The sequence below is a fragment of the Buteo buteo genome, chromosome 5 (genome assembly GCF_964188355.1).
Source record: "Buteo buteo chromosome 5, bButBut1.hap1.1, whole genome shotgun sequence".
Lineage (NCBI taxonomy): Eukaryota > Metazoa > Chordata > Aves > Accipitriformes > Accipitridae > Buteo > Buteo buteo.
The window spans coordinates 33,686,226-33,708,140 of NC_134175.1; the positions used below are offsets into that span (position 1 = coordinate 33,686,226).

Genomic DNA, 21,915 nt, shown 5'->3' on the forward strand with positions numbered 1-21,915 from the left:
AATTATACTGCAGGTGAAACCAGCCTTTCAGACTGGTCCATGGACAATAGACAGTATTGTAAAATACTGCATTTTTCATGTCTTTGATTAAGTAATGATCAAGTCCCAATTTGGGAGCTCCAACTTGAAAACTAACTTGAAATGTGGATTACTGAACATTTATGTCTTATGAAATACTTCCCCTCCTCCTTTTTTTCTTTTTTTTTTTTTTTTTTCTTTTAAAGAGGTTATCTATACATATGCCCTGAAACATATAGCAGTGATTTTTTGAGTGACTTGCATTGATAACTTCAGCCATTGCTGGACTATGATGGGCAGAATCAGATAGTAATGCTGCAGTTGTCTCCGAGCTTTTTCCTAGCAAGTACTGTTTGATTTTGAAGATGTGCACTGGTGATGCTGTGAAACCATAATCCCCAAAGAGGGAACTGAATAAACAGGAGGAAATTTGGTACGTTCATGATTGTTGCTTAGTATAGAAGACAAATTTGCTCTGTGAGTATTAAAGGTGAATATTGGGATGGGAATGCTTATAGGCAAAAGTAGGGGCTTAAATATTTTGTATACCTGTTGGCCAAAACTGATGTATTATTGTAAACAAAACAAATTAATGTAGTTGATGTAGGCCTGAACTCTTGTTCAACTGTTCTTTGGTTGAGCAGGTGATGTGCAAGGTTTTGGCTGTCTGCTACTTTGGCGTAGCAGTGAAGCAGCATTATTGTGATAATCAAGAAAGCATTATAATAATTGCTTGGGGTGAGAGGTCAAAGGCAAGAAAAGCTCTAGAAGAAGCTTTATCACAGCAGCCTTTTTCCTCTTGTGATGTGATCGTAGTAGAGCTAGATCGTTTTCTGACTCTGAGTGAAACTAAAATTAAGTGCTGCTTGTGTTTTGGCATACATAATTTTGTAAAGTTTGATATAAAAAAAAAATGTGTAGTTGCTCTTTGTATAAACCAGTGTTCTTCATGGTGCCATAAGTCAAATTAACAAACTTAAGCCTATCTGTTGTGCAGTAGGAGGGTTTTATTGTACTATGTTTAATGAACTTTTTCAGTACCTGAGAGATGACTGAATTGCAGGTGAGGGTCCCTTATGACCTTTCCTGTCCTAGGTGATTGCTATAGAGAACTTGAGAGATGGTTATGATGTTGGAGGTTAGATCGAAAATAATTTCAGTGAGAGGGCTATCAAGCTGTCTTTGTATAGTGTCTAATGTAATTGTGTTCAAAAGGGGAGGTGCTGTAAACATTAATATTCCTTGATACCAAGATTTGAAGAGGTGGTGTTTTTTATGCTGTAGCCTTCGGTTGTGCACAAATCTAGTAGATAGATTTCCTCTTTTTTTTTCCTCCAGTTTTTTGGGGAAAGTGATCCTTATTGAAAGGAACTGCTGGCGATAACTGGAATATCCAGGTCACTGTCAGTTCAAGTATTTCTCATTATTTTAAAGTGCCTTCCTCTAGTTACTGATAGTTAAAAATATACTGCTTGTAACTTTCTAACAGGAATTTTTTGAAAATCAAATAAATAGATGCTTTATTTATTTACTGTGCCAGACCTTTGTTTTAAAAAGGGCTTCCACACATTCGGATCACTGACACTATTATTTTTTTTGGCAAGCAGGAGATATATTGAGATACAGTAATGACACTTTATTCTGTAGAAGTGGGATCTGAAGCGCATAAAATGTTGACTTAATGGCCTTGCATTTGATTTTAAAAGATGTATTGTTTTTCTTAAAATGATAAAGTCTTCTATCTGCATGGGGCTGAAAGAATTCTTTAATGTCTTTACAGGAATTGTATTCTGTCACAAAGACTGGTGGGAATTGCAGGTGGGACTTCAGAAATTTAAATTTTGAAGAGATATGAATCAATTCTCTTAGGAACAATATCATCTCACAAGATGAGGGCTAGCTGAAAGTCTTGGCATAAGCAGTGGGCTCCAGGTGCACTGGTAACAAGGGAAATACAAACTCTGCCCAGGCTGTACCAGCTTGTGTTTGTGGGACCCTGTGAGAGTGTTGTGGGTGTCCCTTGGGCTGCCTTTTCCAGGGCTAGGAAGAATCAGAGAAAAAAGGGGGAGTTCTTGTTTGTTTGGTTGGATTTTTTTTCCTTTCCTGCTTTGTCTTAACCAATTGGTTAAACAGAAGATGACAGTCAAGCAGTTCCAGCATAATAGGTAGCTGGAATTGTTTACCTGGTGATAAACAGCGGGGAGCACATCCCTTCAGGTGAGTGGAGATTGGCAGCTTTAACATCTGGTGTAGGGAAGGTCAGTCAGTTGATGGAGCTGGGACCTGTGGAGACTAGGAAGGAGTGAGGACCCACATTGTGTAGGATACTGCAGCACAATTTGCAGAGGAGTTCTTATATTATGAGTTGTGGCCTTATTTGGTTAAAATTTCACTTTTAGCTGCCTCTATGTCATAGCTTAAATAAGCTGTACTTTGATTCTTCCTGCAGCTTTCCTTTAGTTCTGTGGTAGCCATGAAAATAAAGAGCATGGTTTTGGCTGTTCTAACTCCTTCTAATATTTACTTTGAAAATTAGATTAGGTCTGCTTAGCTCCTAGCATATCTGGAAGCTATCTGAACATGAAAGGTGCCATGAGTGAGACCATTTACTCAACACCTTTTTTCTGACCTCTAAAGTGTTATTTGTATATGATAGCAAATTTATTCTCTTTGTTATGGTTGTATTTTGTCTTACTAAAAATCAAGGGTTTTCTTTTCTTCAGAAGAAACTACCTTACACTCCCTCTGTCTTTTTAGCAAATTCAGTAAAAACCAGCAGCTCTCCAGGTTTGCTGAGTACCTGGTAGAGGTGAAGCAGCAAAAGAGAACTGGGCTTTTGTTTGTTTGTTCTTTATGATGCATAAGTGTTTGGAATGGTGCCATAGACTTGGAGTTATGTGGTTAATGCTGGTTTTACTTTTTGGTGTTTGAATAAAATGGCATGTGGAGGATGTCTTTGTAAGAGAAATCACCTGTGTCAGCTTCTTGGAGGGCCCATAGTGCAGAAGAGGAGAGGAGGGTTTTGTTGGTTAAAACTACCTTGCAAGTATATTTCCACCATCCTGTCACTTGCTGCTCTTGATTTGCACCTGTAGATGTAATCATGGTAATGAATTGTTCTTGCTGCCCAGTACCAGTGCTGGGGGTGCAGGGCTTCTGTTACCTGTCAGGCAGCCTCTCCTGTGGCAAGGTAGAGACACAAACTCAAGAAAAGAAAAAGCTGCAGGACCAAATGTAAATACTTTGGGGTAAGAATGAGAGAATTGGTGAAAAATGAAGAAAAAAGAGACATGGCATCTGGAAACAGAAAATGAAAGTATTGGGATCCCCGTTGTTTAATAAGAGATTGCCAAAAACTCAGCATAACTTCTGAGAAAGTATACTTGGAGATTTTTCCTCCTTTGTGTGGGGTGGGAAATGTAAGCAAAACTAACCATGAAGAATATGCAGACGTGCTAGAGATGGGTAGGGCACATAGCTCTGTACGTGGAGATTCAGCTGACCTCGTTAGACTGCCTGACCCCGTGTGTGTGTTCTTTATAAGTATGTAGAACTTTATCTATCTAGCTGTTGCACGCAAGTTTTGACAAAAGTATTTTATTAGTTCTAGCTCTCTACAGTTATATAGGCTTTGTGTGGCAAGGTTTTGGTAGCGGGGGAGGTTTCAGGGGTGGCTTCTGTAAGAAGCTGCTGGAAGCTTCCCCTGTGTCCAACAGAGCCCATACCAGCCGGCTCTAAGACGGACCCGCCGCCAGCCAAGGCCGAGCCCATCAGTGATAGTGGTAACGCCTCTGGGATAACATTTTTAAGAAGGAAAAAAAGTTGCTGGGACGGAAACGGCAGCCGGAGAGAGGAGTGAGAACATGTAAGAGAAACAACCCTGCAGACCCCCAGGTCAGTGCAGAAGGAGGGGGTGGAGGTGCTCCAGGCGCCAGAGCAGAGATTCCCCTGCAGCCCGTGGTGAAGACCCTGGTGAGGCAGGCTGTCCCCCTGCAGCCCATGGAGGTCCGCGGTGGAGCAGATCTCCACCTGCAGCCCGTGGAGGACCCCACACTGGAGCAGGTGGGTTTCTGAAGGAGGCTGTGACCCCGCGGGAAGCCCACGCTGGAGCAGGCTCCTGGCAGGACCTGCGGATCTGTGGAGAGAGGAGCCCACGGAGCAGGTTTTCTGGCAGGACTTGTGACCCCGTGGGGGACCCACGCTGGAGCAGTGTGCTCCTGAAGGACTGCACACCGTGGAAGGGACCCACGCTGGAGCAGTTCGTGAAGAACTGCAGCCCGTGGGAAGGACCCACATTGGAGAAGTTTGTGGAGGACTGTCTCCCGTGGGAGGGACCCCACGCTGGAGCAGGGGAAGAGTGTGAGGAGTCCTGTCCCTGAAGGGGATGAAGCGGCAGAAAATAACGTGTGATGAACTGACCGTAAACCCCATTCCCCGTCCCCCTGTGCCACTGGGGGGGCTTGGTAGAGAATGTGGGAGTGAAGTTGTGCCTGGGAAGAACGGAGGGGTGGAGGGAAGGTGTTCTGAGATTTGGCTTTATTTCTCATTACCCTACTCTGGTTGATTGGCAATAAATTAATTTTCTGCAATTTGAGTCTGTTTTGCCCGTGATGGTAATTGGTTGAGTGATCTGTTCCTGTCCTTGTCTCGACCCACAAGCCCTTTGTTATATTTTCTCTCCCCTGTCCAGCTGAGCGGGGGTGGAGGGGGGCTGATAGAACGGCTTTGGTGGGCACCTGACGTCCAGCCAGGGTCAGCCCACCACAACAGTGCAAGTTAGACTCTATATAAATCCGCATTTTACTGATATGGACCGTGCATTTATTGCTGTGTGTGATTAAATGCTCTCCAGTTATAGGAGAGTTCCAGCAATGAAATTTCATTTTTCTGCTTAATGCAAAATAGAGTCCACTAGCATTTGCAAACAAATCTTTCTGTGGCATGCACTCTTCAAAGATTAAATTCTGAGTTCAGTTGCAACAAATATCTTTTAACAGTCATTTGAAATCACTTAAAGATGTAAGAATGACCAAAGAAGGGGAAAAGCACTACTGCTTCACTTTGGGTTTGGATGGTTTTTGGTATTAATGTTGTTAGGTGAGTTTTTAGGGTTTGGTTTGTTGGGTTTTGGTTTGGTTTGGTTTTTTTTTAGTTTTATTGATGTTCTGTATTGACTAATAATTTATTTTTCGCAGTTATATGAGCTAAAATTCATGCAAAAAAAACCGCCAACAAGTTGGGGAGGAGTAAAAAAGTTTGATTCATACATTTTGCAATGTTCACATAACCCAGAAACAACCCAGGCAAGCTGCTGTAGAGACCAAAGTTAAATTTGCAGTTAATGCCACACGTCTTGGATTGTATGTGGAGTACACTGAAAATAATTTAAAACATTAACAGAGAGGAGGTATGAATTTTGATGGCAGATCCTCATTTGGTGTGTTTGGAGGTCTGTGTGTATTCCCGATTAGCTCTGAGAGGCTGTGAATAGTTAATTATTCAGCACAGAGTTCTGAAGTTCAAAACTCTAAGCACTTTCAGCAGCAGATGGTCATGTGAAGTCTCATTACGCAGTCTTTTGCAATGCTGCTCTGGACCTTGTTTGCTCTTCACTGTGAGTGACTTTAAACTTTTCTTTCCCAAGGAAGATATGTGTTTCTAATTCTTGTATTCTAGATCTTTGGTTTAATTCTGTAGGACAATTACAGAAGTTAATTTCTTTGGTTACATTTAAAGTAAAAAAAAAAACCTTTGGTACAGCTCCAGAATCTAAATTGCAAGCATATTTTTGGAACCTTTGTGTATTACGTTTGAAATGTATTTTAGTTTTCTGTGAATGTGACTCCATTCAAGCTTTTTAAAAGAATGTTTGTAAGAAATTTAAAAATTCTCATGAGGTAGCGTGTCTCCACAGTGTGTTTTGGCTTTGTTGCTAATGGTGAAATTCTTAACAATAGTATGTTTTCCTTATGAAAATTCTGCTGAGTTGTGGAAAGTTATTTGAATAAAAGGGAATGGTGGACTATATGTTGTAGGACAGGAGAGTCCTGCCTTCAGAATTTACTGTAATGTAAATATATTAAGAGATGTAGAGCGTTTTCCTTTTATACCATTTTGGATTTTTTTTTAAGTGAAATAAGTGAAACCTATTTAGTGATTGCTCTTTGCATTTAAGAATACACTGGCTTATACTCTTGATGGGAAAGGATAGCGAGAAAATAAAACAGGAAATCAGCATATTTTGAGGGGGAAATATGAAAACATATTGTGACTGAAGTGTCAAGAAATATTATGACATAGTATTGGTTATACTGCTATTTTATTACTGTATAGAATTAAATAGATTAGAGCTGGTAGGAGTTGTTTGAACGATTTTAATAATCAAAAGAAAAATCTGGGGAGGAAAAGTGTGATTATTCCCTCACCAATCTATCCTATATATTAAACATACTGTCAGTGCAATTTGGCTTCATACTGCATTGTATAGTATTTCTGTTTATACTAATCCAGTAAATCTGTATGAAGAATGCACAAATAGGGTCCTTTGCAAAACCCAAAGGAAAAAAAAGTAATTAATTTACTTTTTTTAATGTATATTAAAAAAACTTTTTTGTTTTGGGCTTGATGTTTATTGCGCTTTTTTTTTTTAATATGATAGATACTTTAGCCAGTTGTATCTTCTGTCACCACTGATTGTATATTTAAAATATTCTCTCATCCCTTCCTTGCACATATCAGTTAACACAGTCCAAGTGAAAAGAATTAAGTGTGGTTCATTCCTGTCTTGCGACTTGTTAGTTTGCCAGTATGGAATCATATGTATAAATACTTACTTGACTTTTAATTTTTGTCCATTTATTTCAGAAGAAAATCTAAAGCACCGCCTCCTCCATCTGAAACAAAACCCAGTGGTGTTTCTCTGTTTGATGACACAGAATCAGCCAGCCTCATCATGGAACAGAAAGAGAATGTAATCGATAAAGATATTGAACTGTCAGTGGTCCTGCCAGGAGATGTGATCAAGTATACTACAGTTAACGGGAGGTAAGTTATACTTAATTTTCCTTTCTTGCTCTAGTTTACTTTGACCTCCATCCAGGTTTTAGTCACTTAGTAAGATATATGACTTGTGTAAGCCTGAACATTGAGTGTGTCCAAAGAAGAGCAACGAAGTTGGTGAGGGGCCTGGAGCACAAGTCCTGCGAGGAGCGGCTGAGGGAACTGGGGTTGTTTAGCCTGGAGAAAAGGAGGCCGAGGGGAGACCTTATCACTCCCTACAACTACCTGAAGGCAGGTTGTAGTGAGATGGGTGTCAGTCTCTTCTCCCAAGTAACAAGCAATAGGAAATGGCTTCAAGTTGTGCCAGAGGAGGTTTAGATTGGATATTAGGAAAAATTTCTTTACTGAAAGGGTTGTCAGGCATTGGAACAGGCTGCCCAGGGAAGTGGTGGAGTCACCATCCCTGGAGGTTTTAAAAAGACATGTAGATGTGGCACTGAGGGACATGGTTTAGTGGTGGACTTGGCAGTGTTAGATTAACGGTTGGACTTGATGATCTTAAAGGTCTTTTTCAACCTAAATGATTCTATGATTCTACTCTGATTTTGGGGTAGCTGTGGAAGCATATACTTCATACATTTACCTACCTTTTGGGAAGATTGTTTTCTGAGATTCAGAAATTCTGTATGGCATCTATCAGGATGTGTAGCCATACCTGTTGCTCTTTCTAGTCATTGCAAATCTATAGAAAAATACTGGTTTGTAAGAGTCACTGAATTTTCCCACATAAGTTTTCCTTTTAGACTTAAGATGAGTTCCTGCATCCTATTTGGGTACAAAGTCATATGTTCAGCATCCTATTTGGGTACAAAGTCATATGTTCAGCACTTGCTCAGCACTGCTACCTATAGACTACTAGCAGTCCTAAAAAAAGGTGTCATCGCTTCAGACAAAATCTATAATGCTTCAGAGAAATAGTTTCTAGCTACAGCTTTGGACATTTTTTTTTTAACAAATATATTTTCTTAACTGGTTTTAATTTGAAATACATATTTCAGTCTGCTAATTGGTAGTATAGATTGTGCATATAACTTTGAGGTCACCTTTAGTTCAGAAAGACCGGGACATTGACTGGTGACTTGAAATCATAAATTCTGGGACTTAAAATGTTATATTAATTATCATAGACCATCTATGAAGAAGGCTGCTGTGCAAGGCCTTGTATGGATCAGAGCAATTAGGATGCCAGTTTGTTGCTTTTGTAAGCTGAAATAAAGAAACTATCTGTATATTGTGCTCATGTTAGTGCATTGCCAGTGTCTTCACTGCTGAAAGCAAGCAGGCTGATTTATTTAATTTACTCATTTAAACCAGGTAATGTAAATGCATAGTTACAACTACTTCACTTCTTAGTGAGAGATAAAGTCTGACTCCAGTCTGTTTGCATGCTTTGTCATTTGCTAGCATTCAGGAGATCGTTGCTTAGACATCAAATACCAGCTTGTTCACCAGAGCTGCAGTGGAACTTTTGTGGATTTCCCGCATGTGATTTTCAGGATAACTTAAGTATGAGGTTATATTTGTCAGAAGAAGTTTTCTGAAATAATTGGTGGCTACTATGATGCTTTATAGTGTTTGTGCTAGCATGTTTCCAGCAAGGAACATTGCTGTCTGTAAATACGGTGGCTTCCCCTGCTTTTAAAATTTTTTAAAGGTGAGACTCCATGTGTATACTGTCAGACACTTCTCTTTCTCCTTTTCACTCCCTTTGTCCACACTTGAGTACTGTGTGCCCTCTATCTTGCTTTGATCAGAAGAAAGTGACAGAAAGCAATGTTGCATATATCTTCACTTGGTCAAATTACATTGTGTATAATTACTCAGTGTTCAAGGTAGGGCTCACAGGCTTATCAGGAAGCACACACGTTTCCCCATCAGTTTTATTCTCCCACAGTTACTATTCTGGGTTTTTTTTCCAATCAAGATACTGTATGTGATTAATTTCATAAATGGCTCTCTTGCAAATGAGAACCTATATTAGCACTGCCAAGCTCACTCAGAATGAGGGGAGGTACTGTGCAGGACCTGCAGTCCACTGTGAAACATCCTTCAAACTATCTTCTAGTTTTGCTCTGTCTTGATAGTTGAATTTTGTGGACAAATAGGCAAGATTCCTCTAGAAATGACATAGATAAATCGCTGGTTTGTCTCTTTCCTGTACATAATCAGAGATGAGCAGCTTCAAAGCTCCTGAGGAGAGAATACCTTTTAAAATCTCATACTAGAAAAAGCAAAACTGTGAGTTTGTACAACTGTGCTCAAATGCCATAGTCCACTAGAAGAAACTCCTCTACTGTTGTCAGATTAAGTTGGGTTGGTTTGCTCTCTGCTTTGGCATAGTGGATAGCAAGAGCTATGTAGAACAAAGCAAGATGTTACATATGTAAATATCCTGAGTGAGTAGAAGTAGGCAGAAGAGGATCAGAATGAAATCCAAAAGGGGTTTTAGAGAAAAAGATTACAAGAGAGAATAATTTTTGATCCTTGAGTTGATCTGTGGGCAGCTAAAGCAAAAAAACTGAGAGACTGAGAAAAGGAAGGAGGACTGAAATAGGTCATTTCTCATTCTGAAACTTCAGGCATGGGTGGATTCTCTTATTTAAACCTAGACACCAATTTCTATTTTGTAGCAGTTGGTGATAGTGATTCAGTTCATCTGTTCAGAATCTGATAGTGACATTCACACTCTCCTATCACCAGGATTCCTGCAGGGGGGTCGAGGCAAGCAGTTATTTAAAAGCAAACATGCATAACCCCCCCCAAAAACATGGTAAGAGCAGTGAGTGATAGGAAATGAAGGGTACAGTCTTTTGGAGGAAGGAATGAGTGAAGTGCCTTCTTTTTTTTGCGCCTTCTTTTTTCTATCTTTTTTTTTTAATTGGAATGTTTTTCAGAGTGGAGTTTATGAATCTTCTCCATTGGTTCTAAATATAGCATAGGACAGAAGAATTTTCTGAAGCCAAAGAAGAAAAAAAATTACTTGAACTATTTTATTTAGCAGCCTGATCATTTTAAGTTAGTTTTTTGTTTTCCCACAAGGATGAAATGCAGAGTTTGAAAAAGTTTTCTCAAAATTGAATAATTAGTTTCAGTTGTGTGATTCAGTAAATTAACTTAGAGATTTCAAGGGCCAGTATGATAGTGCAATGCATTTTATTTGGAAATGGTGTGTCAGACAAGTAGTTTTGCAGGATTACATGTTTAGGGCTTCAGTTTCAGATGCCTCTCAGAGACCTTAGCTTTGCTGAATTTGTTTTCTTAGAGTCCTTTGTGAGTTTCCATTTGATCCATTCTTGAGTATTTTCAGTCATTAGGGTATTCTTAATAAACTGTTGGTTTACTCTGTATAGCTAGCCAGTGAATAACAAGCTTTGTGGTGTTGCCCTACTTTTCAAAACCTATTGTAATTAACATTTGTTAGTAACAAATTCTGGGGGTTTTGGTGTTTTTTTTGTTGTCCTGCATGAAAACAAATGTCTTTTTCTCTTTAGAGAATAGGATTAGTAAATATTTTTGCAAGGAAGGCCATGAAGCCATAGGCTTAAGTAGTCAGAGATCTATAGAAAGCCAAAGTGTGTGTAGGGTTCCCCGCCCCCGCCAGCTTCTTCTCCCCTCTGCCCCCTTCTCTATTCCATCCCTACCTAGGAATACTTTCGGTGGTTACTGACAGATTTATTTGTTCAGTGGTGCTTACTGTGAGCCTCATGATAGGAAGACCTTGTTCCTAAAGTTTGATTGTGTCATAACTTCAACTTTCAAGTAGCAAGTTTCTAGCCCTCATTTTTGGAGAGGAGTGTAGAAATTTGATGCATTTTTTTCCTTTCAACACTTGATCCAGTATTTGAAGTGACACTTTTTACTGTTCGTTACCGTATTGGCTTTGTGTGTCAAGGTTTTGGTAGCGGGGGAGGTTTCAGGGGTGGCTTCTGTAAGCACCTGCTGGAAGCTTCCCCTGTGTCCAACAGAGCCCATACCAGCCGGCTCTAAGACGGACCCTCCGCCAGCCAAGGCCGAGCCCATCAGCGATAGTGGTAACGCCTCTGGGATAACATTTTTAAGAAGGAAAAAAAGTTGCTGGGACGGAAACGGCAGCCAGAGAGAGGAGTGAGAACATGTAAGAGAAACAACCCTGCAGACCCCCAGGTCGGTGAAGAAGGAGGGGGAGGAGATGCTCCAGGCGCCAGAGCAGAGATTCCCCTGCAGCCCGTGGTGAAGACCCTGGTGAGGCAGGCTGTCCCCCTGCAGCCCATGGAGGTCCGCGGTGGAGCAGATCTCCACCTGCAGCCCGTGGAGGACCCCACACCAGAGCAGGTGGGTTCCCGAAGGAGGCTGTGACCTCGTGGGAAGCCCATGCTGGAGCAGGCTCCTGGCAGGACCTGCGGATCTGTGGAGAGAGGAGCCCGTGGAGCAGGTTTTCTGGCAGGACTTGTGACCCTGTGGGGGACCCACGCTGGAGCAGTGTGCTCCTGAAGGACTGCACACCGTGGAAGGGACCCACGCTGGAGCAGTTTGTGAAGAACTGCAGCCTGTGGGAAGGACCCACGTTGGAGAAGTTTGTGGAGGACTGTCTCCCGTGGGAGGGACCCCACGCTGGAGCAGGGGAAGAGTGTGAGGAGTCCTGTCCCTGAAGGGGATGAAGCGGCAGAAAATAACGTGTGATGAACTGACCGTAAACCCCATTCCCCGTCCCCCTGTGCCACTGGGGGGGCTTGGTAGAGAATGTGGGAGTGAAGTTGTGCCTGGGAAGAAGGGAGGGGTAGAGGGAAGGTGTTCTGAGATTTGGCTTTATTTCTCATTACCCTACTCTGGTTGATTGGCAATAAATTGAGTTAATTTTCCGCAATTTGAGTCTGTTTTTCCCGTGACAGTAATTGGTTGAGTGATCTGTTCCTGTCCTTATCGCGACCCACAAGCCCTTTGTTACATTTTCTCTTCCCTGTCCAGCTGAGGAGGGGGGGTGATAGAAGGCTTTGGTGGGCACCTGGCGTCCAGCCAGGGTCAGCCCCCACAGTTACAAACATAACATGGTTTCATACGTTCTGGGTGAAGGTTGTTTAACTATCAGTGATGTGATGTAATGAGAGGCTGCTCTTCCCCACTTTTTATTGTTATTTAGTCAGGTAGGAATAACCAGGGGAAAATAGATGAGAGATGAAGGGGTGCAGGAATATGTAAATAAATTTATGATCTGAGATTTCTGGAAAACTAAGTAATGTAATGAAGTTAAAGATGTTGCAGATAAAGATTTTACTGAAATTAGGTAAAGGAGGACAAGTAGATGATATACTCTGAGAGAGCTGATGGCCACTTCTTGGAGTTTTACTAAGTATTAATTATGGCAGCTGTTAAATTTATTGTGTTATATGTATTCCTCTACCTGCAATCCTTGAAGGCTTTAGCAAAAAATAGTTTTACAAGTTTTGGAGGATGTGATTACAAAAAAAGATTGCTTTTTGTATCGCTGTAGGAATGTCTGTCTAAAACAGTTGTTGAAGGTGTCTTGGCCTCCAGTAGAGGGGGGACTTAAAGTCTAGCATCCTCCAGTCAAGCAGGGCATTTCTGGAAGTACCAATGGAAAGCAAATTCGCACTGAATTACTGTTTTCATGTACTAATTTGCATGTACCTCTCTGTTGTTTGTGAGCAGCTATGTTCCTTACTTTCCATTCTGTCACTTCTTGTGACTCTGGTTAATGTGAGGGCTTGCCCCTGTCACCATGGTGCATTTCCACAGGACAGCTTTCTGTGATCTTTGCTTGTGAATTCTCATCGTTCTCACCATTCTCCAATAACTGAAGGCCAGTGGAAGCGTAGTTTTTAAAGCTAGTCAGTGTATAAAAATGCACCAGGAAAAAAAAAGTAATGGGTAACTTATTGGCTAGGCTGATAACCAGAAAGGTTGACTACAGAAGTAGTGTCTGCTGTCTCCTCTGGCTTCCTCCTCCCTCCTGCCCTGCCCCCAGTGAAATGGGAGAATGACATGATTTGCATTTGCAGTTCTTTTCTTATTAGGGCGAGGTGGATGTACTTGTTCTATTGTGGGTTAGAAGTACGAGAAATAGAGTAGTTTCTTCTTCTTTCTTCTAATCGGTGCAGGCTGTAATATATGCGAGAGAAGAATTGAAATAAACTCTCTGGTTTAGCTATGTGAAAGGGGAGGAATAGTTATTTTTCTGCAGTGCTCAGTGCATTTCTCATGGAATCCCTCAGGATGATATATATCATCTAGATGAAGGCACAGGAGTATATTACATTCTTCTATACCTCTTCAGACTACCTGATAGCTGCTTTTTGACACCTTGGAGCATCATTTCTCCATGTTTTTTGGTTTTATTGTTCCTCCTGCCTTTGTCTCCTGAGGGCAAGTATTCTGCCATTTAAGCAGGCAGAAATTTTTTCTCTGGGGAAAAAAACCAAAGTAACAGGTCTTCAGTAACTATATCTGTCAGCTTTAAAACTGTTTCCATCTTCTAGAAGTGCAGCATGTGCACCAGGGCATCCAGCCCTGCTTCTAGAGATCAGAAGGCAGTTTGCTTAAGGAACACTTGTTCTTTAAGACCATGTGAAAACAGGCATGATATTCTAGGGTTAATTAAAGGGGGGGAACAGTGTTCACAGTAATTTCTAAGATTGAGTCATTCTTAATTCTTTTTAAAGAAGCACATCACATGAAAAGTCTGGTTTAACTTCCTACTTAATAAATTTATTCACAATCTTTATATTATCTAGAATTCTGCTTAGCTTGATGGCTTTTTGTAGAAGCTATCTATTTCCACATTTGGCTATGCTACCAGAATACCTGCATCTGTTATGAGATTACATCTGGAATTTAAGATTTCTGATAAAGCCATAGCAGCCAAACCCTATATTAATTTTCTGCTAGACACTTCAGTGTACTTTTCAACATAGTATTTGATTGCTTCACAGACTTTTGAATTCTTTTCATAATATGCTTATGAGCGAGCAGGTGATAGATTTCCCTGTTTGTAGCTGTAACTGAGACATGCAGAGGGCGTCAAAATGAAATGCTCCTTACAGATGATTACCCAACTCTAAAAGTTATTGAGGAATGACCAGTTCCAGTGACCTGATAGTACTATAACCTTATTCAGTGGCTGTAACATGCAAGGTTAGGATACTCTTCTTACCTTTGGCCTATTTAAACTTCTATGACACTTCTGTTTAAAGTACAGCTTTAATAAATTTATTCCAGTAGCAACTGGGAATTATCAGCCTATCTTAATACACTGTTCTGCATGTTCTTCACTGAGCACTGAGAGAACAAGGACATACAGTTAGTGACTACATACGAAAAATTCAGTTTGCCATACTTCATTGTGAAAAGGACATCTGTTGCATCACACAGAGCTTCTCAAGAAATTGCATTCAACTACTATATTGTCATTTAGCTTCTTTCCCTCTGTCTGTATTAAAAACCTGGTACTCATTTTGGGATCCCTAATGTAAGACCTCCTTAAAAGGTGACATCCTCAAACTTCATTTCTTCTGCTTCCTCCAAATGGCTCATGCTCAGAATTTCTGAAAATAAAGTCCCTTGTAACCTCAGAATGGATATAAAAATTTCAAGCTTTGGAAGGAACAGCTTTTGCTGTTTTTAATGAATACCGTTTATCACCACTGCTACAGTTCCCATAAAATGTCAAATGAGGTGGCTAATTCACGTGTCCCTGCTGACCTCAGGAAAAGCATCACTTCACACAAGCAAAAATTTCCCCCTTTGCTCAAGCACTTGGCATACTTTTGTGCGAGCTGGTTTCATTTTCTTTTTAGTGGTGCTTTTTGGGATTTGGCTTGCCTTTTTTCTTTTTGATGTTGAAGATGTTTAAAGTTGGTGCCTGGCAGTAATTATTTAGTCATGGAAAGGAAAGGATGACTTGGGTTAAATGTTTAGCACCACGTTTTGTTATGGCCTGCTTAATTGTCATCTGTTGTGACAGTTCCATTTGTCTTTTACAGGAAGCCCATGATGGACTTGCTGATCTTTCTCTGTGCACAGTACCACTTAAATCCATCAAGTTATACCATAGAGTTGGTATCAGCAGAAAACAGTCAGATTAAATTTAAACCCAACACACCAGTGGGAATGCTTGAAGTGGAAAAGGTGATTGTAAAGCCAAAACAAATGGATAAGAAGAAACCTGCTCCGGTTATACCAGAGGTGAGAACTAAAATTAAAGTGTATTGAGAAATTAGAATCACTATTGTATGCAACAAGTTAAGCTGGTAGCTGAGCCTCTTGTTTCAGCTTTTCCTGTTGTGTCTCATCCTCTCACCATGTACCCCCGTGAAATGCTTGGCTTCATGTTCTTGATAACCTCCTCTTAGGTAAAATATATCTCAGTTTGTTGCAGCAAACATCTTTGCTGCTGAAAGAAGGAAACTTTACAATATTATCTGAAATCCCACGCCTTATTGTCCTTTTGACAAATTCTGCAGATGAAGTGTGGCAGAATACAGCGTTCCACAAACTGAAAATCAACAACTTGTGCCATCTGTCATGCTGTGATATATGTGCCCTTCTGATTGTATGTTCATTTTCCTTTAATACATACTGTACTTTTTTGTTGTTACTAGGCTTTTTTTCTTTCTTAAGAAGGCAGGGGCTTTTAGAAGTACTAAAGCAACTTCTAGGTGTTGCCTAAATCTTTCCTTCTCCCTTTGTCCTGCTGTATAGAAGAATACTGTTTTTTTAATTTATCTAAAGCACTTGCACAGGGCCAGGGGATCTCTCCTGCTGCCCTTTTACCTTCGTTCTACACGTGCGCACACACACGCGTGCACTCGTGGCTCTTTGGCTGACTTGTACAGCTACCTAATGTAACCTAACCTAGTAGGGCATCTCACTCCAAGCATGTACTCTGCCAGACAGGCAAATGACAGATGCTAAAGGAGGAGCAGACTGTTTCATGTGTCCTTTTCTTGTGTAGAAGGGAATCACAAAATAGTTCTTATTTTCACTTGTAATGTTTCTGAATCTATAACATTGGTGAAGTTGGCCATAAGTGGAATTCCTTTGATTACTGTAAGGCTGTTATAAAAATGCCACTTCTTTCAGAATTTGTGCTGGTATTTATTGGAGTTTTCTTCTCTTTAGCAAACAGTAAGGGTAGTGATAAACTACAAGAAGACACAGAAGACGGTAGTAAGAGTTAGTCCACATTCACCCCTTCAAGAACTCATACCAATTATCTGTAGTAAATGTGAGTTTGATCCTTCACACACTCTGCTGTTGAAGAATTACCAGTCTCAAGAACCCCTTGATGTGACAAAATCTCTTAATGACCTTGGACTAAGAGAATTATATGCCATGGATATCAGTCGAGGTAAGATAACTTTTGTAAATTGCAGTTATAGAAAAGATAATTACTTAGTATTTCAATAATGTTGAGGTTTGTTGAGGTTTTTTTTACTTACGACGAAATTAATTTCTAGCCATTTAGTATATATGTCAATAGTCTTCCACAAAATTGAAACTGGGACAAGTTTACCTGTACTTATGTTTGAGAAGTGCTTTATAAAGGTTTCATTCTCTAAGAAAGTGTTAGGTACCAGCAAAGGTGGCTAAGTACAAACCATCAATTAAAAGCAACCCCTTCTTTACTTTCCCCCAGCCTTTCCCCAAAAAGACCAACTTTCCCTTAGCTCCTAAAAAAGACATAGAATCAAGAGGAGCTGAAAAGAACAAACATTAGAGAAATTTAGTTTTGTTTAAAAATTATTTAAAATTTAAAAAGTTTTAGAATGTTCTGATGGTGTTTATGTGTATTTCTAAGTGCTGTTTGCGAATTTTATAGATTGTGTAGGAATAATAATTTTCTTTTTAATTGTGGTCCAACAGGGGCACAATGAATTAACTTACATTTGTATATATTTCGTATGTCTGGTTTCACCTTTAGGTGTAAGCTTGTCTTTTTCATGAAGAGTTTATCGTACTGTGATTAAAAATTCTATACAGTGTGATTTGTTCTTTTTCAGACACTTCTCACAGGAAATTCTTACCTCAATATAGAATGCAGTAATATGGGCTCACTCTTGGTCTTGACCACTGTTCTATTTGCTTGTTTTTCTTTCCTTCTGCTCTAAAACTTGGGGGGTTTTGTTGGTTTGGGGTTTTTTTTGTTTGTTTGTGTCCTTTCCCCCCTTCTACCTAAATACAGTAACCTTATCGTTTGGTGGTTACAGTTTCAAAAGTTCTCTCAATTACTGCCCAAAGGCCAGTTATCTTGAACAACAGGAGAATGACAGATTTGGAAAATACGTCCTTTTCCCATGAAGAAAACAAAAATGAAGTATCTTTCTCTTCCCCACTGGAAAACATATTTTAACTTGCCTAAACATGTTACTTGGACTACATATGCCCCTAGTGCATTGTCTTGTTTGTCGTCTGGCTACTGCTTTCATCTACAGACTGGCAGAGCTGCCTTCTGCACAGTATGACGTGTGCTTCATTTGAGTCAATAGCCAAAAATCCTTAGGAGAGAATGTGAGGGCATATATGCTTTCTACGTGGCAGTGTCCAGCTAGGAAATGTAGGTATACTTCAGCTCCCTCAAGACAAAGTAGTTCAGCATTTCAGTTTTGCAGACAGCTTCAAAGCTCTGAATTTTCAGCTTTCTTCATGAAAGTAAATGACGAGGTGTACCTTTTACTTAATAGAATTTAAATTCAGATTTTATTTTATTCAGATGATATTTTAATTTTACAATCCTCTTTATTTTCCAAGTTTGGACTGCCTGACAATCCAAAACTTAGCAAGCAGACTATTCTATATACCTATTTTCCTTTTTCCTTCAGAAATATAAGTGGAGTGTCTCTTCTTATTTACAAGATTCCAGTCTGTGTTGCATGTCTTCAGGCTCAAGTTCTTAAATGGCTTATAGCATTAGGTAGTAATGATACACATCCTTTTACTTTGGGAAAGTACCCAGTTACTTTTTCCTAATGTTGAAGATTCAGCCTGGCTTTCTGTGTTTGTAACTTATAACTGCATCCTTGATTCAGATTCACATTTTCTGTCTTTCTTTTTGTCTTTCTGTAGCCACATCACCAGTTGATTTAAATTTACCGTCTTTGCAAGGTACGATTTACTGAAACAGGTGGTGAAACTGTAGCACTTACATGACATTACCATCCGCTCCTATTGTAACATCTGCTTAACTGTGACATGAGTAATTATCTCTGTCCTATCATAAATACATATTTTAAAAGATAATACAGAAGTGGATATACCCAGCTATATATGAAGTATTTCTGTATAGTTTTACCCTAGATCGATTGATTACATTTACGGTCATGTTTATATTGATAGTTGTACCAAGAACCCATAGTGGCCTTGCTGATGATTTCTGTTGCTCATTGCATTTGCATTCAGTAGGATTTCTTTAAGAAGGTTAAATCTAGTAAAAATTAAAAAGAGACAACCTTTAGATTTACAAATTGTCTGCATGAATAAGACAATATAAGGAGGATAAATTCTGCAAGATACCAGAATGGACTTGACTATCTTTACTATGACTGCCATGCAGTTATGTGCACAGCACCTCTCAGGTGTTTCGGTGATCTTTCTCCATAGTCACACCATGGGCAGGCTTGTGCCTGACCTGTCCCACCTCACACTTTGCCATGAATTTAAACTGTTAGGAACTGAGAGCTGGAGAGGTTGATGTTCTTTTTCCCTTTTACAGCCATTGTGATATGAACCATAACATATGACAAGTGGGATGGGCTGGATTAGATGTTAGGGGCATTAGTAGCAGCTGAAACTCATCTATTCCTAGTTCTGAGAAAGACAGGAAGAACACAGATGGTAGGAAACCTGCTCATTTTGCAGTGTTTAGAAAAACTATTATAGGTGACTTGTGTTTTGTATATCCTTCCAGGAGGCTTATGACAGACAGTGAAATTGTAAGAATGCAGGAGAAATAATCTGTGCAATAAATAACATCTAGAACTATTATTTTCTATTTTAGACTCCTACCAATCTGAAAACTTAGATGTTCTGAAGGAGAAAGAAAACAAAGGATTTTTCAGCTTTTTTCAACGAAGCAAGAAGAAAAAAGAACAAGTAAGGTGTAACTTTGTATAGGCAAAACTTGTAGAAACATTCGTATTGAGCAATCAATACTGTTGATTGTTTTCCAGAAAGTATAAGTAACTTGGATTTTTTTCTTCCCCCTGCACCCCAAGGCTGCCAGTGCCCCAGCAACTCCATTGATGAGCAAGCCAAGGCCAACATTTATCACGAGATCTAACACTGTTAGCAAGCAGTATGATTCAAACACTCTGCCATCTGAAATGCCGAAGAAACGGAGAGCTCCTTTACCGCCTATGCCAAATTCTCAGAGCGCTCCCCAGGAACTTGCACAAGCCCAGGTCAGACCGGCATCTGATATTGTGAAATCTAACAGCTTTGATAGGAATGAACAGGTTAGTTACATTTGCTTCACTCCTCTTAAGACGCTTAGACATAATAATCCTGATTAACCCTATTAATATCTGCTGAGGCTTGAAACAAATGGGAAATAAAAGTGTAGTACTTGCTTTTAAAAATTTTAGTTTGAAAATAACTACAGAAATTGAAAGATGTGTTCCTTTTAAACTTCATATCCCGTATCCAAAGTAGCTGCTGTATTTTGAAAAGGTAAAACTAACTTCTTTTATATAAGTTGGTATTGTGAGCACCTTTTTCTTCTTTTGGATGAATAGTTTATATATTTAAATGTGAGAATATTGTCTCACTTTGTCATATCTAGTAATTGATGTTTTGACACTTCCAGTAATTTCTTAATGTTTTAGTTACATGTGATAACGAGTAGTTTGTTCTTTACATTACGTTACTAGAAAAAGGTAGAAATCTTGGGGAGTAGTCTTAACGTTCTTGTGCTCCCAGCAAGTTAAAGTTACATTTTTATTTTAATCGAATAGGGGGAAGAAAAAAAATAAATGTAGACATGTAGGCTACATTTTTAAGTAACCTATATATCCCATGCAATGCAGAAATTCTGCCAGTAGAATTTGGGAGAATTGATGCATTAAGTATTATCCTGGTATTGCACAAATTGTCAACTGTGAATTCTAACTAAAGATCAAGGCTAAAATTATTTTTTTTTTTCATTTTATACTTTGCTTTGAATGCAGTATCTGAAGGTGGTCTTTAATAAATGAGGTTATTGGCATGCTAGAAAAATAAAATGCAGAACTAAATGAAATACAAGTCTGAGGGATTAATTTTTTGTTAGACCCAGAGATAAGAAATTTCAAACTGTGACTTCCTTTATCTTTATGGAATGATTTACTCTTTCATTGATGCACAGAACCACAAGAGAGCACTGTTTAACAGAAGTTCTGAATTTGTGTATTGTGTCCTGCTGAAAAGCTTTATCATTTGAAGAAGACAAAGGTTTCTTTCTGTATTTTAATAAAACGAACCTTGGGGGAGAAAAAAAATCATGATCTTTTTTTACCTCCTCTTGTTTGTCTTTTAATTGAATTCAAATTTTTTGAAAATAATTTATTAATGTCAACATGCTTTAAATGATTAATATCCTGTTATGTCTAACAGTAATGTATGACTGCTGGGCTAGGATCTGTCACTCAACAAAATTGCTTAGATTTATTATTTTGTACTGACATTTCTTATTCATCTAAAGTGATTTGACTGAAGTTGAACAGCTCACAAAGAAAGGACAGAAGTCTAGATTAAGTTATATTTTTGTGTGTATTTTCTATTTTGTACTACTTTGGGCAGCTCCCTTAGAACTTAGAAGCCTTTGGCATGTGTGTTTTAAGATGGCTTCTGTTTTATTCTGATTTGATTGCACAGTGATTTATCAGATAATACAGAGCTTGGGACTTAAATGTGGGCAAATATTTGCTCTTTGCTTTGAATTTTATTAATTCATGTAAAATATTTTGTCTTTTTAGTATCTACTTTCCAATAAATATCATCTAATGAATGAATTTGGACTGCATAGTACATATTGCTCAACTTGATCAGGGAACTCTTAAGAGGGATCCTATGAGAGACTTCCTTGGAAGATAAAGCTGCTTCTTGGAAGAGTGCTGAGATATTTCCAGAGACAGCCTTCCGGCAGCACGAGAGTGGTCCATTCCCCTAAGTGAGAAAAGGAGTAGGCATAAAAATAGACAGTCTCATTTAAATGTGCTACTGAGAGAGCTCAAGTGCAAAAATAAGCATGTGAGGGATGGGAAGGGGACAGAGCAATTCCCAAAAAGAAATACAGAGATACTTCTTGGACGTGCAGAGATGCAGTTAGGAATGCAAAGGCAAGCCTGAAGCTCGAAGCGGCAGGAGATGTCAAGAATAACAAGAAAGGCTTTTGTAAGTTAGCAGCAAGCAGAAGTCCAAGGATGAAGGATGAGGTCATCTACCTTTATTTTAGCAAGGTGTTTGTCACAGTCTACCACAACATTTTTTTCGTTGAAGAAGTAAGGTATGGACTATACAGATGAACAACAAGATAGGATAAAAACTGGCTAAACAGCTCCGGTGGTGGTGGTTAATGGCTCAAAGTCAGACTGGTTGTCAGGTGGAGTTCCTGAGGAGTTGGTAGTATGGCCAGTACTGTTAAACATCTTTATAAACAACCTAGATGATGGAATTGAATGCACCCTCAACAAACTTGAAGTTGACACCAAACCGGGCAGAGAGACAGGTCCACCAGAAGAGCCACCATTCAGGGAGACAATGACAGGCTGGAACTGCATGAGATTTAAAAAAAAGATGCGTGTGAAGTTCTCTATCTGGAATGGAGTAATCCCAAGCACTAGTACAGGCTGGGGTCTGGCTATGTGATCC

The 21,915-nt window shown here is 39.4% G+C and overlaps 1 protein-coding gene across 8 annotated transcripts in view; it reads left to right on the forward strand.

Moving 5' to 3' along the window:
* Positions 1-21,915, forward strand: part of COBLL1 (cordon-bleu WH2 repeat protein like 1) — a 94,728-nt gene that overhangs the window by 44,428 nt on the left and 28,385 nt on the right. For 6 of the 8 annotated variants that reach the window (XM_075028553.1, XM_075028558.1, XM_075028554.1 and 3 more), the window contains exons 2-7: positions 6,883-7,062; positions 15,054-15,255; positions 16,192-16,420; positions 18,136-18,174; positions 19,067-19,161; positions 19,284-19,523. In XM_075028553.1, the coding sequence (XP_074884654.1) occupies positions 6,883-7,062; positions 15,054-15,255; positions 16,192-16,420; positions 18,136-18,174; positions 19,067-19,161; positions 19,284-19,523 (985 nt within the window). The remainder of the gene's footprint in view (positions 1-6,882; positions 7,063-15,053; positions 15,256-16,191; positions 16,421-18,135; positions 18,175-19,066; positions 19,162-19,283; positions 19,524-21,915) is intronic. The other 2 variants (XM_075028557.1, XM_075028555.1) reach the window with 2 other exon arrangements.